The 19663-nt window shown below is 38.7% G+C and overlaps 1 protein-coding gene and 1 pseudogene across 1 annotated transcript in view; both read right to left on the bottom strand.

Moving 5' to 3' along the window:
• The window catches only part of LRRC69 (leucine rich repeat containing 69), a 139454-nt gene that overhangs the window by 71674 nt on the left and 48117 nt on the right, over positions 1–19663 (bottom strand). Inside the window, exons 3-4 of the mRNA XM_044744093.2 lie at positions 8121–8247; positions 4456–4528 (exon numbers count right to left, since the gene is read on the bottom strand). Coding sequence (XP_044600028.2) covers positions 4456–4528; positions 8121–8247 — 200 coding nt within the window. The remainder of the gene's footprint in view (positions 1–4455; positions 4529–8120; positions 8248–19663) is intronic.
• LOC106838982 (MOB kinase activator 2 pseudogene) lies at positions 4698–5936 on the bottom strand (annotated as a pseudogene).

The raw sequence follows: 19663 nt of genomic DNA, 5'->3' as shown, positions 1-19663 counted from the left end.
TACATTCAACTCAGTCCAAATAAAAATCGTAACAGCTGCTTTTGTGTAAAAATTGACAGATCAATTTTAAAATTTATATGGAAATTCAAAGTATCTAGAATAGCCAAAACTATTATAAAGAATCCAAAGTTAAAGGATTCACATTATCTGATTTCAAAGCTTACAATACAGCAACAGTAATCAAGATAGTATGGTACTGGAGAAATGACAAAGGTGTCAAGCCCATTCAATTAAGAAAAGATAGTCTTTCAACAAGTGGTGCTAGAACAACTGGATAAACACATGGAGGAAAAATGAACTATGATCATTACTCCACACTGTGCACAAACATTAACTTGAGATGAATCATAGACGTAACTATAAAAACTAAAACTATAAAGCCCATAGAAGAAAATATAGGATAATATCTTGAAAACTTTGAGGTAGGCAAAGATTTCTTAAGAGGGCCACAGAAAGCACTAATCTTAAAAATATTTATAATCGGCCCTCATCAAAGTTAAAAACTCCAGTTCATTTAAAGGGACCATTAAGAAAATTAAGAGGCAAGCCACGTACTAGAATAAAATACCTGCACTTGTCAAAGCAATTATATACAGTATACATAATGAACTCTTACAACTCAATTCTAAGAAAGAAAATGACACAATTTTTTTTAATGCAAAAAATACTTGAAACAAACGTTTCACAAAAGAAGATACATAAATGGTGAATAAGAACACGAAAAGGTGCTCAATGTCATTAGACATCAGGGAAATGCAAACTAAAACTACAATGAGATATAACTTCACACCCAATACAATGGTTAAAATTTTAAAAACTGCTGGAATATAAAATGGTACGACCACTTTGCAAAACTATTGGAAATTCCTTATAAATTAACATATACACCCACACTCCTACTCTATGACTCTACAATTCTCCTCCTAGGAATTGAAATGAAAAATAAATTAAACATATGTCCACAAAAAGGCTTGTAAAAGTATATATAATAGCTTGGTTCATAATAGTCCCAAATGGGAAATAACCCAAATGTCCATAAATAGTAGAAAATAATTTATGGCATATTCACATAATGAAATGCTACTGAGGATAAACAAAAAACAATAAACTACTGACAAATGCAACAAAAAGACGAATCTCAAAAAAAATGCTGAGCAAACAAGCCCAGATACAAAAGAGTACATACTGTATGATTCCATTGTTTAGCTCTAGAACAAGTAAAACCCATTTGTAAAGATAGAAATCAGACTAGTGGTTGCCTTATGAAGGTAAGAATTCACAGGCAGCACTCATGAGGAAATTTGTGGATTGAAGGAACTATGCCTTACTAGCGTGTGTACAATTGTCAAAACTCATTGAAATGAACACTCACAATTTGTATGTAATTTTTATTCAGCAGAGAGAAAAGGCCATTAGATTTAGTTACCTAAAGGACATGAATGGCCTTTGAAAATGATATTTAGTAGAATGGAGAGAGAAAAAGAATTTTGAGAGGTTAAGTAAGAAACAAAAGCAATAGATGGAGGGCACTTCAGAGAAGTTTGGTTATGAAGGAAAGGAGAGAGAATGAGGGGGCAGGAGAGAAAAGGCAAGAAGTAGTCTTTGCCTTAAGATCTTCTTAAGGCAAGACAAAGAGGCTGAAAAGAACGGTGTTATGGGAGCCTAAATTTCTCAGTAAAAGAGGGAGCAAAGTTATTTGCAGAGATACTACATGGTCAAAGAAGGATGACCTAGTGTGGAAAGAGAGTAAAATGTGTAGAGTGCCTGTAGAGAAGGGGAGAGGGAATTTTCTTCATTAATCACAGTTATAATCATTATTTTAACTGAGTCCACGCTGAATTACTATTATGAGAGTTGGGTTTTTACTTTTTTGTTATTTCAAGGCACTAAACTGAGCTCAGAGGCTATTGTAAATGTGTCCGTCATTCATTGGGTTGAGTAAAGAGTACAGGGGAGAAACAAGTATCTGCCCTTGTTTCCGTTTGCACAGAGCAGAGAGAACTTCTACTCTTCTAGAAGAAACTACAGTAGGTACACCTGCAGCCTCTCCCTGCTCTCCTTCCTCCCCAGTGGGTTGAAGATAAACTTCACTGCCTGGCGAATCTGGAAAAAGAACTGAGCCTGCTGGCTGAATCCCTTCCTCTCTCCCTGTCTTTCTTTCAGAGAGATTCTCTCCCCAGCAGGCCCACTTTTCTTGTGGTTGTGCAGCTCTTCCCTTGACAGAGTTGTTTAGAGGCAAAACTCTCCCCTGCCCAGGTTTGACCCCAAGTCCTTGAACCGATACTCTGTAGTTTTAGCAAACGAATAAACAGAACTGCCTCTCTCCCCTTCCCAGGTTCTGAACAAATTGAGAAATAAGACACGGGATTCAGAAAAAAGGGAATCAAACATCAGCACCGAGCTGACGGACCACTCTCAGGCTCCCTACCAGCCCTCATCTGAATTAAACATGCCCACTCAGTCACGGCCTTTCCTGTTAAGGCAGCTGCTTATTTGGTGGCAGAGCAAAGGGAGGATGCTGAGCCATGCACACTCAGTGCTCTTCTCAAATTCACTACTAAGTCAATCTTTTGTCTCTACAAAGAAACAAATGAGGGGAACAAAAAGAAGAATAAAAATAACAACAAATAATAATAATATCTAACATTCATTGAGCACTTACTACGTCCCAGGCTCAACCCTAAACATCTTTGATGGATTAGCTTATTTAATCATCAAAACAGCCCTGTGAAGTAGGCACTATTATTGTCCTCATTTTGCAGAAAAAGACACTAAGGGATAAGAAAGTGACAAAACTTTCCCAAGGTCAGAAAATGGAATCCTGCTTCAAGAGGTTCTGAATCAGCTTACATCTAAGGCTGAGGCAGAATATGGACAACCCAGAATTATCTATAAAATAGCATGGACCCAGACATTTTGCAATCCTACTTTTTTCACTGAAAGTTCTCATTTACTTTTCTAACATACCGTAACCTTACATTTATGCAGTCCCTGAATATTGTACTTTCTACTGCAAACAGAACTAAACTCACTAAATTGTGAAATCATGTTACAGCTGCAAGGATTTTAAAGTTCATCTACTCAAAATTCTTCCTTTAGAGATGAGAAAGCTAAGGTCCAGAGTCGTTAAATTACTTGCCCAAGGTCATAAAGCTAGTCACACAAAGATATGACCTGAACCTAGTTCGCCAGATCTTCCAAGGCATCCTTTTTTCATTATATCATCACTACATAAATCAACTGATAAGCTAAATAAGTGAAAAGCAAGTAGACAACTATCGGCATTTTCATTGCCATAAACCTCTTCTTCAGAAATTAGATCACTTCAAAACTTTTTCTAGTTGCTCCGACTTAAAGCATTACTTTCTCTGTAAAAATCTATCTGAGAAACATAAATCATTGGCTAGATGTATAGACAAGTGAATTGGAATCGACTTTTAGGTGCTATAGACAGCCCTTTGTTGAGGACTGGTCCTAGTTTTGCATCCTCCTTTAAAAATCTGGATGCTCTTATATTGGAATACATCTGTTTCTATTCAACAGGCAATAAAAAGGGTCTCCAAAGAAACCCCAGTTGGGTTCTCTCTCCATCTGTCAGACTGAAAAGCCCAAGACGGTGTTTTGCCTGCAGGACAAGGCCCTCAGCTGGCTCCAGAAAGGCACAGAAACAGCAGCCCATCTGTGCAGATGTGCAGGATAAGGAGAGACAGCATTTTGTCCCTGTTGTTAATGATAATAAAATTTGGAGTTTGTTTTTTTTTTTAATAAAAAAGACACTTTGGGGCTGGTCCCATGGCCAAGTGGTTAAGTTCGCGTGCTCTGCTTCAGTGGCCCAGGGTTTCAGCAGTTCAGCTCCTAGGAGCAGACATGGCACCGCTCATCAACCCATACTGAAGCGGCGTCCCACATGCCACAACTAGAAGGACCCACAACTAAAATATACAACTATGTACTGGGGGGTTTTTTGGAGAAGAAGAAGAAAAAAAAAGAAGATTGGCAGCAGATGTTAGCTCAGGTGCCAATCTTTAACAAAAAAAAAAGACACTTGGGCTTGAAATCCTCTGCTTTTACATCACCTCTTCCATCAAGCTGAAAATGGCTTACAATATTCATATAAAATAAAATTTACTGTCCTCAATTCTGCCGCGGAGCAAGCTCTAAGAACCCCTGAGTTGGGAAATCAACAGCACAAACAACTTTAGAACTTTATGTTTCAAACCCCCACTTTTACACTTAGACTACCAAGTCATGCTGTTTCTCATTTCTCTGAAGTGTTTAAGGAATCATCTGCTTAAAATTAGCGGCATTGCCTCAGTCATTCAGGTGCCTCTTTGCTCTGTATAAGTCCCACAAGGACTTGAGGCTAGGCATTACGTGTTCAGACGACGAGGGCGAGGATAGAGGGCAGTGGGGGATGGGGAGTGTTTAAACAAGTGTCGGTATAAACAAAGTTACCTGCTGACTTCTGGAGGAATCCATGTAAGCTGATTGTTGTTCAGACTAAGCAGGATCAAATTTTGTAAGCCATCTGTTAGAAAATAATTTTAGTCACCTTAGATATCTGTTAGAAAGTAATTTTTAGCCACTTTTCCATACACCTTTGTTTTCCTTCTGGTTTCTTGCTTTGGCCAATGCTTTTTGGGTTGCTAGCAAGAGATACCCTCTTAACCTAGCTTAAGCAAAAAGAGGGAATTTATCACAGTTACAAAGCCAAGTCATGGAGCCCGAGGACAGAGGGTAGAGCCAGGCTCACTACAAAGTGGAACCAGAAATTAAACGGCACAGGAACCCACGATTTTGTATTCTTTTTCTTTTTTGGAACTCAGAACGTCAGTCCCTTAAATGTTTGTTGAGCAAATAAATGAAGTCCAAAGGTTCTTCTTTACAAGCGGCACTCATCCATCCAATAGAAAACCGCTGTGGGAAACTGGTGAACCTCGCCCCGGTCCTCCCGCTTTTGCGGAGCCCACCCTCAGCACAGCGCAGGCCGTCCCGGGGTGGGGGGCCGCGTCGCCACTCTTGACTCCCGCCAAGAGTGTGCACAGCCACGCTGGCACTCGTATGGCATCTCTCCGCACACGTGCACACCTGTCGGGCCGGGGGTGCCGAGCACACCTCCCCTTCCCGTGGTCTGTTCCCATGTGTCCACAGCCGCACCCCTGCCGCTGCACAGCACCTCGATGCAATGGTCATGACCGCGGTCTCTTTGGAACCAAGCAGGTTGAACTTCCTGGAGAAGAGGAACTAGCCATAGAGTGTATTCAAGCGCGCGTGCAGCTCCAAGGCCAGGGTTTCCTGGAAGTGGGACGAGTAGACGTACCCTAGCATCGGGAACAGGTATTTGCAGATCTTCTTCACCATTGACTCGAAGGAGCTGGAGAATTCACTGCCTATTTCATGTGGAACATGCCCTCGTTGATCACCCGCTTCTGCGCTGAGCTCAAGACAAAGTCGACATACTGGGGCGCTGTGCACTTGACCTTCTTCCCCAGCTCTTACCAGTAGTACTGTGTGTCACACACGGCCATCGTCTGGCACGCCTCTCCTGTGCAGAATTCTGAGGCAGTGCTATGCTGCAGGTTGACCTGGCAGAAAAATGTCGTGGTGTTGCTGGCCAGCCGCACGTGGAGGTCATTCTCCCTGGGCAGCACCAGCAGTCCCTTGACCTGGAAGTCGGTGATTCCGGACTTGGTATACTCCAGCTCCTAGGTACATCTTCTCCGCGGCCGGCTTCTCCCCGTTGGGCTTCGCTTGGCCTTCCCCAAGAGTCCGTCCATAGCTGCACATGGTGACGCGCGCTCCGCCCAAAGTGCACGGCCCTTAGGCTGCAGCAGCGGCAGCAGCCAGAAGTTATAATAATTTAAATATATGTATACATATACACATAATATATATATAGTGTTATATAATTATAGGCTTATATATATATTTGCTCATGCTTGGGTCTCCTGGGTTTCTGATGCTTCTTCTGAACCACTGAACCAGGCTGTGATGTCCAAGGAGACCTACGGTACACTCCATGCTAATAGTCTGTCTCTCCACACAGCTTCTCAAAGTCTGGTAGATTATACTCTGGGAATCTCTGCAGAATATAGAATTTCATTTCTCATAACAGCTTCTCTCAGTTTCATATTTATATTCTCTCTCCCTCTCTCCCTCTCCCTGACGCCCCATTTCTTCTCTTTTGAATGCATTTTCTCTAATTTTCCATGCATTCCTAGCCATCCCCAACTCCTGTGTTTGAATGTTCACAGACAGGGTAGACAGAGTTCTCAAATGGAAATGCCTGCAGGAACTGGGGAGATAACTCAAAACACAGCAGTGGGTCTGGTGGGAGTGTACCTGATGGCAGCCTGCCGAACTGCAGAGCACATCCCTTATCTTAACAGGGCAGCTGCCATTCAGCCAGCTCCCCGCCAATGCTGTCACGTGGGAATGTGATTTCAGTGTTGCCTAATCTTTCCTTTGTAAAACAAACAAACAAAAAGAGCTAGAGATCCAGACTTTTATATAAACTGTGTTGACCTGTAAATTTTGGCACTAAATTCAAATTTTTACAAAGGCAGACAAAACAGAACCTACCTATTTGTGAACCAGATTCAGCTCGTGGGCCACCAGTTTGCAACCTCTGTCTTAATTCATGTAATTAGCTCAGACTAATTAAACTGTTTTAGATTCTGTCATAATCCCCAAGAAAGGATATATGACTGACTCAGCTTGGGACACATGTCTAGCCCTTGTCCAGTCTGCTCAGGTCAGGGGGACAAGATCATGTGATCTATGTTGGAGGGGGCTCAACTCCCTGACACCAAACCATTTCTGCAATTGGATAATCAGGATCTGACATAGACCATAATTTATGTCGATCACATGGGATTTTCAAAGTTCAACAGCCCAAAATCAGGAAATACAGAAGTCACAGACATTCAGGGGCACTGTATACAGATTACATGTATTTTGTAAACCTCAAATTTAAGAGCAACACAAGAAAAAAAATTACTTCTTTACAGAAACTAAATTCACATTAATTAGGTTGCTTAATATCATTTATATACATCAGGTTTTACCTAAGTTTGTCCCCTCAATATAGTTAATAAAATAGTATTGTATATTTGTTTGCATGCCCTTAATTTTTTCTTATATGTAAACTGTTTTCTTCCTAAGTAAACTATAATTGAACCCTGAATCTATGGCTTTGTATATATAATGTACATAAGCATCAATAGGTGTTTGTTACAGTTCTCATTTTGAGGAAAAATATTTCTCAAAGATACATGATCTAAGATTTTGAGGTACTTTAAATAGATGGTATCAGAGTCTATTCGTGCTGTTTGCCAAATATACCCCTAATTTAGTGCCCCATGCAATAATACCCTTAATAATTGCTGCTTGGTGGTGACAGTGATTATATATAGCACCTGTGCCTCAAAAGTTCACAGAACCTTATACATTTTGTAATATAGTTCTAGATTTACTATTGGGGACAAATGCATAAAATGGTGAAGTGCCTTACATGAGTTAATGAAGCTATAAAAATCATACAGATTTCTTTGTCATGCATTCTGTCCTTAAGCCCATGTTACCCATATTAAATAGGAAGAGTTTCATATTGGATGGAGAAATTGTAGGTTTAAAGGAAACACAAAGTAAAGAATGCTAATTATTGAGTCTCATATCTTTCCTTTAAAATTCTCCTCAAATTGATTTAAACTTAGCATCTTGATCAAAGATTGTCACTTAGTATCTGAGACAAGAAAAGGTGTAAAGAATAAGGAGCGCTATGGAGAGCTTTTCTTGATTTGCTCTTCAACTGGTTTTCTCTCTGGCACAGAGAAAGGGCCCCAGGATTCAAGAGTCTAAATGTACACTGATTCTTAAAAGGGGAAAATTCACTAACACTAATGCTTACTTATTTCATAGGTATACATGTAAAGAAATATATAATACAATAGTTGGAAAAAAGTGTTGTCCCCCAAATTCCTTAATTTCAAGAGTAGTGTGTAAACAGCTCCAACAGAAAAATATTAAAACATGTACAATTCCCTTTCACTTTAGTTCCAAATTGTTAAACATAAGAGGATTAAGCTTGATACTATAATTTTGGTCTTTGACTAACTTACCACATGCACCAGATGCAAATCTATGAATCCTATTTCCAAATAAATGGAGCTTCTTCAGAGATGTAAGGTATTTCATCTCTTCTGGAACTTCTTCTAGAAGATTGTTTCCCAGATTTAGTGATGTCAACTGCAAACACATAGAGATTTAATGGACTTATACATTACCCATCTTCAAATGAGAAAAAAGAAATAATTAAGCGCCTTTGTTGAGATCGATGTTACCTAAGAAAACTTGAACATGATCTTAAACAGTTATTTCACATATATTTAAAATTATCTTTATAACTAAAGATCATTTGAACTTCATGTTCAAGCACTTTGTTAATTAAAGCACAATTTAATTTTTAATTCAAACATTTAACTTCATTAAAATTGAATTACAAACCATTCTGAGGGTATTTGAAAATACAATTAATGATACACTTATAAATCACTTGAGCAACTCAAGAATATCCTAACATTGTGACCCATAGACTGAAAACCATTAAAAATTCAGTAAAAGGGCTAATTTCCAGAAATCAGAAATATAGTCAAAGATCTGAGGTTCTACTATAGTACACCCAAATGAGATTTTTCATTTAGGCCAATAAGACTTCTCCATTACATGGATACAGCCAAGGGTAGCAGTGGGCGGGGAGCTTTAACATCATTTTGTATGATCACAAAGTTCATAAGAGAAACTACTGACATGGTATGGTAGGGTATCTGCCCTACAGACACCTGTTCTACTAATGACAAATTGGTTAGCCATAGGAAGGACTGCACATAAGAGGAGTTAGAAAGATCCTCCTTGATCCTCTAATCCAGTAAATCAATGACACAGGATTGTCCTCTAAAACGTGGTATTTTTCTTTGATATGAAATCTAACTGTACCATCCAAGATACAAAAATTGCCTTTTCTTTCACTCTCAAACATAATTTACCATTCAGATTTCATTACTAACTGTATACTTCAGAATTTTTTATTTTATTTATTTATTTTTTTGGTGAGGAAGATTGGCCCTGAGCTAACATCTGTTGCCAATCTTCCTCTTTTTGCTTGAGGAAGATTGTCCCTGAGCTGACATCTGTGCCAATCTTTCTCTAGTTCATATGTGAGATGCCACCACAGCATGGCTTGATGAGCACTGTGTAGGTCCACGCCTGGGATCCGAACCCAAGAAACCTGGGCCACCAAAGTGGAGTGTGCAAACTTAACCACTACGCCACCAGGCCAGCCCCTTCAGAATTTTAATAATAAAGGGTAAAAGAAAAGGAATCATGGGAGGTTTTACAAATTAATGAGTTTACAAAAGACAAGAAAATTAAGAAGAAAATTTAGGTGAGTACCATTTATGTTTAAATATCACCTGATATTTGGTATGGGTGTATGTTAATGATTTAAATTAATATAAAGTAGACATAGATATATTTACAAGGAAATTCCCTGTCCTTAGAATTCATTGAAGAGATTTGGTTTCCATACATGCTTTCCTCAGAATTGCCAGTGTCCTCTAAACAAAGGACAATACATCTACCATCTTGGAGGCTTTATTCTTTTAGAATGGTGAAGTTAAAATATATTCATGTAGGCATTCTAATGAAAAGACTTCATCTAGAGTCTGTGACTGTATTAGTTTCCTATTTCAACTGTAACAAATTTACACAAACTCAGTGGCTTAAAACAATAAAACTTTATTATTTTACAGCTCTGGAGATCAGATATCAGAAATAGGTGTCACTGACCTAACATCAAGGTACGGGCAGGACTGTGCTCCTTCTGGAGGCTCTAGGGAGGATCTGTTTCCCTGCCTTTCCCAGCTTCCAGAGGCTGCCCACATTCCTAGGCGCCGGGCCCCTCCTTTCATCTTCAAAGCCATCAATGGTTGATTGATTTTTTCTCAAGTCACATCACTTTGATACTCTTCTGAGATAGATTTCATTCTTTTGCCTAATTTTAGTAAAAAATTCATAGAAGATGACCAGTGCTGAGAGCCCAAGAAAATCTCTGAATACTAGTCAGGAATCCAGGAGTGTCAGGAACTGTGAAAGGTCTGAGATTTTACCCAATTTGCAAGCTAACCTGCCGCCATTTCATAGATGCTAGTAGAAAGCGTGAGATCCCTGGGAAAGAGAAAAAAGACCGTTTATTACTCACAGCAACAGCTGTGCCCAGAATATTGCCATTTTTGCACCAGCAAGGCAGAGAATCAGATGACACCTAGATGTGCAGAGTGTTGTTTTACAGAAGAGGAACCAAAAGCTTAGGGAACCTGAATCTTTTATAATGAGCAGTAACCGTGCCTGTCCTTTGCTCCAGAGGGAGACACTATGTCTAATTTCCAAGGATATCTGCTATATAGACATCCTTGAAAAGTTAGTCTGGAACAAAGGCAGTCAGTACTTCTGCTTACAAAATATGCAAAAGCATGAGAGACTCGTGGAGAACTGTCTCCAGCAAAGAGATGGTAACATGTAATTTTAAAGTAAATAAGTAACAAGGAATGGAGCTTGTGGTTTCCCACACCATCAGTGCTTTCCAGGTATACAGCACAGACTGTATAATGCTCATTTTGCATGTTATGCCATAAGTTCTCATGTATGAGTTATATTTTTGTCATTGTGTTTTACAGAATCTACGGGTATGGCCCAGGTACATGAAGATAACACAGTAATTTGATTTCATGGTATATCAAAGGGAAGCCACAGGATATAATCAAGCTTGACTATAAAGTGGGGTTTTATTTTATTAATTTTTGATGCTTAGAAATATATATCCACAAACAAATCATGAAAAAAATGCAGTCTAAACTGCCCATATAACCATCTGTCTAAGGAAGCAGGTGAGTCAAGATTCATTAAAAAGTATGCATTGTATGCTTACTATGAGCCGCCAGTTCCAGGTTTTCGATATACAGAGGTGAAAAAGATATGTAAGATCTTTACCCTAAAAGCACTTACACAGTATCAGTGAGAGAGCAACAATCGAATGAATGAACGAATGACTAAAAGAATTAATAAGAAAAATAACAGCATTAAGTCCTCTGTAGATAATTAAAAGAATCAGGAGATGGTGATTGGTTGATCAGGGAAGCTTGCCTTACAATTTGATATTTAAAATGAGATCTGAGTGACAGTAAGAAAGACAAAACAGCCAAAATAAAGACCCCAAAGCAGCAACCTTCTTGGTGTGGTTGAGGAGGCAAGAGACATGGCTGATATGGCTGAGCATAATGAGTAGAGGGAAACGCAGCAAAAAATGAGGTTGGAAGGGTGTCCTTGGGCCACACTACGTATGGTTTTGTAAACCAGGGTAAGGAGTGGGATCTTATTCTAAGTGGAATGAGAAGTGACTGTAGGGTTTTGAGCAGGTGTGTACCATTATTTGATTTGTGTCTTAAGAGCACTCTGGTAGCTGTATAAAGAAGTCTTCAAGGTGAGCAAGAACTGAAGCACAGAGATAGCCTGAAGGTATGACTGCAGCAGTCCAGGTGAGAGATGATGATGGCTTGGGCTAGAATGATGGTGGTGAAGGTGGAAAGAAGGTGGATGGGTTTGAGATATGTTTTGGATGTAAAGCCAGAAGATTGTGAGATGTAAGAGAAAGAGAAGAATCACGGACAAAAATAAGCTTTGGAGCTTGAACACCTGAGATGAGGAAAGGTGGGACAGGGCAGGTTTGAAGGCAAGACAGGGAATCAAGAGTTCAGTTTTATCCATGTTAAAATTAAGATGTCTTTTAGACTTTTAAGTGGAAACATCAAGTAGGCAATTGTCAGTGCAAGTCTAGAGTTCTCTAAAGTGGTCAAGACCAGAAGGTAAATTTGTGAGCTTTTAGCAATTGTAAGAAATCATCAAGGATAAGAGTGTGGGGCAAGAATTGAGCCTAGCAGAGGAAGAGAAGGAGAGGCTAGTGAAGTAGAAGGGAAAGGTGGGACACCTACAGCATCTAGTACACCAAATCCCCTTTATTGAGCCAGTGCTCAATCCTCAGCTACTGTGGACTTTCTCCTGCATCCTTCTCTGAAGAATTTCCCTTGGCTACCAGGAGAAGCTTTACCTGGAGATACATGGAAAGTTATGCCTCTACTCCAATCTCCCAGGGTGGCCTACAGCCTATGATGGATGCAGGGGTATAACAGCCAGCCCCTTTGTCTCTGTGGTACAAGGCATGCTCTAGAACTCTGGTGGGATTAGGCTGAGGCTAAATTTATTCTGAAACCACATCTTTGCCTAGATTATTTCCCTGTTCTGTCTTGCTTCCCTCACACTTTTACAGGTTTCTTCTGTGAGCACAGCCTTAATAAATTACAAAAATGTTATGACTCAGGCTCTCCAAGATATATAGTGTCACAGAAGCCAAGAGGAAAGAAAAGGAAAAGAAAGCTATTTTAAGAAGAAAGATGTGGGTCAAATCCCACAGGAAGCTTAAGTCAAATACAAGCATAGAAATAACCACTGGAATTAGCAACATGAACATCATTAGTGACGTTGACAACAGGGGTGAAGCGTTGGGGAGGAAACTCTGTTTGAAGTGTACTGTGGAGAAAATGTGAGAAAGCAAAGACAATGACTAAAAGACAATTCTTTTAAGAACTTTTCTTAAGGACGCTAGAAAATTAGGAGGGAGCTAGAGGGTTTGTTTCCCCCTAAAATAAAAGATACTACAGCTTATTTATATGCTGATGGAAATAATCCTGTAGAGAATGAGAAACTAATGACATAAGGAGAGGGATAATTGTAGAATCAAAATCCTTTAGAAGATGAGAGAGGATAGGACACAAAGTACAAGTGGTTGCTGGCCTTAGATAAGAGTAGAGACTCTTCATTGGGGTGGTAAGAAGGAAAGAAGAGAAGGGGCATGCAGATCAGGGCAGTGGATGGATTTAGTTATGGAAAGATTAGGGAGTTCCTGACTGATATTATCTGTTTTCTCAATGAAATATGAAACAAAGCCATCTGCTGGGAGAAAGAGATATAAGAGGTTTGAGGAAAGGTAATTTTGAAGAACAATCTAGAGAAATGTAGTAGGGTGACTTGACAGTCACAGTTGGTTTTCTGATTCAACTTAGCTCCAAAGATGATGATATAAAATGCTTAGATAATCCAAGAAAAGGCACTTTTTCTGAGTTAACTTCATGACCCTTTGACTAGAAAAGGCTACCAAGGTTACCACAACCAAGAATATGACATGTAGAAGATGAAGAGGGTTCTACTGAAAACCTCAACATTTAAAGGATTTCAAAGTTAAAACTAAGATGAAGTGAATGGAACTGGAATTATTCTTGATAGAATAGAATAACTAAAAGAAGATTCATTGATGACCTTTAAATTCATAATGGTATCCTAAAAACCAGGTGGCTATACTCTGTCACCATGGCAAATATGTCAGAGCTTCAGCCTAGATTACATAAATTACATAGAAAGGTCCAGAGATACTGTAGCAAGGACTGAAACTAGCTTTGAGAAACACCTCAAGACCGAACCTATATGTTTCATTAATTCAATCATATTATATTATATATCTATTATGTGCCTGGTACTATTCTGAATGCTAGAGAGAAAAAGACACAAGATCCCACTCTCATAATTCTCGTATGTTGGGAAGTGAGACAGAGAACAAATAAGTAAACAATTTCTGTTAGTGTTAAGTGCTAACATATGAAGGAAAGAAAACAGGATAATAGGATAGAAAAGTAACTTGGGGCCAGATTGGGTCATTAGGGAAGACCTCTCTGAGGAGGTGATATTTGAGGTGAGCAATAAATTTGTGATGCCTTGACAAGGTTGTTCCAAATGGTGTTTTACTAACAGGTTTTCAGAAGTAGGAAGCATTCAGAAAGAGCACATATAGTGTTTCAAAAGTAACACTTTCTATGGTTATGGGCAGTTCCTGAGGGAAGGCTTTAGTCAGATAAGAGATAACTACTTGATAAGTTTAAAACTTAACATTACTTCAATAACTATCCATAGTGAAGTTCTGTTATTCTCAGAGTGTAACTCTTCTATCCCTTGGAAACAAGTATATTGCCATAGATTGAAAGAAATCATTGCTACGAATTGGTTTCTCATGGACTCATGACTCAGGGAATTATATCTTCTTACAATTAGAAAGAACTTTGTAAGTACCCCTCTCTAGAAACACGGCGCCTAGGGTGAGACAGGAAATGTGATCTCATAGCATAGATGCTAGCGGGACCACAGAATCTCTCTAGGGCAAGTGAATATACTTCTATTAATGCAGCCTAACATGGCATGCACTCTTTCAACAGCAGGGCACATTGTTGGCACATGCTTAATTTTGTGGCCAACAAAAATCCCTAAGTTAACTGTCAAGGAGATAACCCACTTGCTGGACTTGCACAATTGAATTCTTAACTTAAATGTAGGAATTTACAGTTACCACTTAAAAATTGCATCTTGTTGATTTTAGCTCAAAAGACATCTCAACTGGATGTGATATTGTCACTCTAAATTCAAAGCCTAAAACTGGACAGTGTCAATGGACAAACCAGATCTGTTTTTCCCATTCCCACTTTGGCTAACCACCCACCATTCTTGTAATCCTATGGTGGCCAAACTTTGGAATCACCTAGAACTTCTTTCTCTCTCTCCAGCTAAATTCAATCAGTCACCAAGTCCCATTCTCAAAATTCCTTTTAGATGCAACTCTTTCAGCTCTATCCCATTGCAATCACCCTAATACCAGAGCTCATTACTGCCTGCCGATAGCATTACATAGCCAAAGAATGCAAAGAATGGCATGTATTATCATTTAACTTTCCTTTATCCAATCATACTAGATTATACATAAACAGCTGCCCAAATAATCAGTCCATGAGGAATTTCCCTACCCAATATGTCCAAAATGTTTCCAATCTCCCTGTAACCTTTTCTACATCTTTGTACACTTGTCCCAAATAATGTGTGTCTATCCCAACTCTTTGTAAATTTGGTTTGATTTACTTCCTTGCATTAGCCTTCTCATACCTCTAAGTTATAACCTATCTGTGGCCTGTCTTGAAATAGATGTGTGTGTTTCCTCTTACATCTTGGATATAAGATAAGCATCTCAGTGTCCTCTGAGGCCTTTGGATTACGGAATTTAGATTTAATGTGTAGCAATCTTTGTACAAGTAGGAGAGAAGAGGACAAGAAATTTGAGAAGAAAAAATACTGATTGATTTGTTGATGATAATACTGACTATACTCATGATGTCAGTAGAGTAATGACTATACTCATGATGACTCATTGTCATTATATGATGATAATAGTGACTATATCAGTTAATACTGATAATAATGACTAACATTTAAATAGAATTTAGCACGTGCCAAACACTGTGCCAAGTAGCCGTGTACATTGCCTCATGTGGCCCTCACAATAGCCCCAATTTTACAGAAAAAAGATCTGTGGTCCAGGCTATGATTTATGGTGAAATAAAATAGCTTCACTCTATCACCTATATTCCTAACTTCTACACCACACTGTGTACAATACTGTGCTGCCTATTTTCAAAAAGAATTTACTATTGCTCAGAACGATCATATATAAGCACATAATGCACATAACACACACACAATGGACTGTTTGCAATACACAGAATTCTCATTTTAAATATTCTTGTTCTATTGGTTCACAATCTCTTCAGTCAGGATTGTGCAGTAGGCAAAGCACAGGCTTTGGAGACCATCTGCTATGCAGTATACTAGGTATGTGATCCCAGGCAAGTCACTCAAATTCCTCTCCTTTTTTTTTTAAAGGGGGATACTTGCATCTACTTCTCAGGGCTGTCATAAAGACAAGAGACAATATAATAAAGTGCCTTTCAAAGTGTAGATATTATGAAATGCTAGCTATAATCTTTTAGACACAAGAGAAGACTGTTTGACAAAATGTGAGACATACATGATGCTAGAAATGCACAAGTTGCTTCATATGTGTACGTTGACATTTCTACTTGGTTTTCGAATTTTAAATCTGTTTTCTTAATGATTTCCAACTCATTTTTTCAAAGATTTCTAAATTCACAGCCCCTTTTGAATGACATTTTCAGGAAAGAGAGAAATGTTGGCCGTAGAATAAAGGCTTTCTATTAATTCATTAATTTTGCTGGAAACTTTTTTTTATTGTTTCTACAGTGATAATGTGTTTCAGGATTCTGTTTTGATTAAACTATCACTATACCTTTGTTTTTCAATTATTATAACTGATTTCTGTGTTTAATGCTTCCCCTTGGCCTGTACCACCCTCCACGAAGCCATCCTCCTTTTGTACTTGTGTAGCACTGGGTACTTTCTATGGCCAATTATTATCTTCTGCTATGTATTATACTGATTCATGTATATATCTTATTTTCACTATTAAAGTGGAAATTTTCCAATAATGGGGTCTCTTTGTGATTCATCTACCATTCAAAGAACAATGGCTGGAATATAACAATTGCTCAATAAACATTAGTTGAATGCTGCCTGCTTAGATCATTTCTGTAAGCTAATGGTTCAAACTATGGCATACTCATTATGGCTCCACATTATTTTTTCTTTTTCAAAATCAAGTATCTGTTGTGCTTAGTCAGCTCCAGTCTGCCCAGCTTGATTCATTTCCTTCTAATGGGCTGCCTGCTTTTTTTATTCTACCCATCTGCTCCTTCTTACTAACCCTATATTTGATTTGATGTAGTGCCTATCATATGTACGCCTAGAACTTGGACCAGGCAAGATCTCCTAACATTTAATTATGCTGTGCTTGTAGCTATTAATTACCACTAGAAAATTTTATGCTATTATTATATCTTTCAATTACTTACTTGATTTTTTAAATGATATCCATGACTAACTTGGATAAAAACTTTTTTTTTAAGAATAAAGAAAATAAAACCAGCTCAAATGTCCACCTCTGTCTGGAAGTCTTTTTGAGCTAAATCATGGTTAGATGATACCATTGTGGAACAAACTATTAGATCATTTACCTATAATATGTATAAATGTGTTTAGGCAAGTGTTTGAAATATTAATCCTTAAATTCCTTAAGGACAGTGTATATCCCCATTCACTACACCTAACTAGTACATAATATAATGTCAGGGTCTGTAAACTAATAAAAATAATTGAATCAAATTAATGAGAGAAGAATAACAAGGTTTTTACATTTTTTAATTAGCATGCGTATAGCCAACATGTATGGGAGAGGGCAGCATTATGGCTCACTGCTAATCCTTATAAATGCCTCTTTTTAAGAATCTGTGACATCTTTAAAACCACAGTTCAATGCAATTGCCAAATGCTTCTTCTGAGTCCAGCTGTTCCCGAAAGACTTTATTTGAATAATTTTGCTAAGTTCAAAACTATTATTTAATTTCACAATAACTTCTTAATACATAAATTCATATTTATCAAAACAATTCAGATTTCATTAGAAATAAGAGGAGAAGGTTCCAAGGTCCAGTATGGCATCTAATCTCTAGAGATCCCTGCGAACTCCAAGTACTGTCCCCTTAGAGCCCAAAGTTCAACCCAGGTGCCATGGAATTGGGACTTCCTACTCACTCAATATAAGAAGGAATCTCTGATTGGCATTCATAGTAAAAGCGTTAACCAGGCATGACCTTTTAACATCCTGTCAGAAGCTTCTCAAGGAAAGAATAAATAAGAAGCAAGGACAACAGTTTCAAATTATCGTAAAAGGGGAATTACAACACAAAATTCAATTAAAATGTAAAGCCTTAAGTGTTTGGAAAAACTAAGCATTTAGATGTTTGAGTGAGGTTGGTGGCTAAAATTCTCTGCATAACCAGTGTGGGTAAGACATTCTATAGAAGGTAATATTGAAGGCAACCATAGGAGCTAAGAATGATGAGGCCCATTTTACAGATGAGTCAAGGGAGGCACAGAGAGATTATGTGAGTTGTCCCATATCACCCAGCTGGCAAGTGAGAGAAGAGAGTTGGGCCTCTTCTAGACACTTGACTGCTAGCTAGAGGAAGAAGCTGAAGTTCCAATAGTTGTGTAGGAGGCTTAGTGTAGGCTTGGGTAAAGAAGCAGAGGCAAAGGAGGACTGAAAGGAGCATGGAGAAAAGGAAATCATGAGGTACCTCTGTACCAGGACAGGATAGAATAAACTAAGATAATAAATTCCTGTTTTGTTAGAAAAGTCAAGCTTAGAAAAGAGGAGGCATTACCTACTTAATGGAGGAAGAAGACATTTCCAGTGATGCTGTCAAACAGTACAAATGACATCAGATCCCTTCTGGTCTGCTAGACTTAGAGAGTAAGACCCAGAATGCCCAAGGAAGGGAGAGATAGGGAAGTCTTTGCATATGCTGTCCCTCTTGTGTTCCTCTGCATAACTCTTATCCTTCAGATCTTAGCTTGGTTGCACTTCCTCAGGATCACTTTTTCTGACGTCTCTGAGTAGAGATGCTCATAACACAATATAATTCTCCTTCACAGCACTTTTCACAACTGTAATTTTACATCTATTTGTATATTTGATTACCTGTCCCCACTAAACCTGAGAATAGGGACACACTCCTTTTTGTATTGCCAGCTGGCACAGTGCCCAGTCCACTGTAGGCACACATAATTATTTGTTGAATATAAGGAAGGGGGCGAGGGAGGAAGTGAGGAACAGAGGGAGGGAGGGAAGGAGCTAGGAAGGAAGGAAGTTAGTTGACTGGGTTAGAGGTCATCAAGGGCAGTAAGTGTATTAAAAGGAGAGACTAACAAAGTTATAAACTGCTCAACTCTGCTGATAGTTGGCCTTATTTACTGTCAATTGTTTATGGTCAAATAAAAAGCTATGGTAGGCCATATCTTTGTCCTAGGCAGCCACACATGTGAGCCACGTAAGGGAAACATTCCTATACCACCATTGGACCTTATGGTGCATGTCGACAATGCTGCACACAGCTAGAGATGATGGCTATTTGTTTCTTTGGGGATTTTAAAACTATGGCTGATTTACCTGTGAGGGACTTTTTTCCTAGATGATGCCATAATCATAACTGGCATTATGTTTGGTTGAGCTGGACTTTGAAAAGGGTTTCCATTCCAATTGACATTACATGTCCAATATGCACCAGGCACTAGGGACAAGACAAGGTCAAGGTCTCCACTCTCAAGAATTATAAAGCATTTATTTGAATATTGTTGATATTCTAGCACTTCATTAGTCACAGGCAAAAGGCATTCATCATAAATTATAGGACATTACAGGGCTGCCCAGTGGTGTAATGGTTAAGTTCACATACTCCGCATCGGCAGCCTGGGGTTCATGGGTTCAGATCCTGGGTGTGGACCTACACACTGCTCATCAAGCCATGCTGTGGTGGTATCCTCTGTACAAAATATAGGAAGATTGGCACAGATGTCAGCTCAGGGACAATCTTCCTCAAGCAAAAAGAGGAAGATTGGCAACAAATGTTAGCTCAGGGACAATCTTCCTCACCAAAGAAAAAAAATTATTGGACGTTTACCTATTGTTTTTCATGTCATTATAAGTGATTGACATTCTCCAGATTTTCATTAGCCAAATTAGCAAAGAAAGAAAGAAGAGTTAGGA

This window comes from Equus asinus, chromosome 12 (assembly GCF_041296235.1).
Source record: "Equus asinus isolate D_3611 breed Donkey chromosome 12, EquAss-T2T_v2, whole genome shotgun sequence".
Lineage (NCBI taxonomy): Eukaryota > Metazoa > Chordata > Mammalia > Perissodactyla > Equidae > Equus > Equus asinus.
Note: the sequence above shows the minus strand (reverse complement) of the source record. Positions and strands in the feature narration are given on the sequence as shown.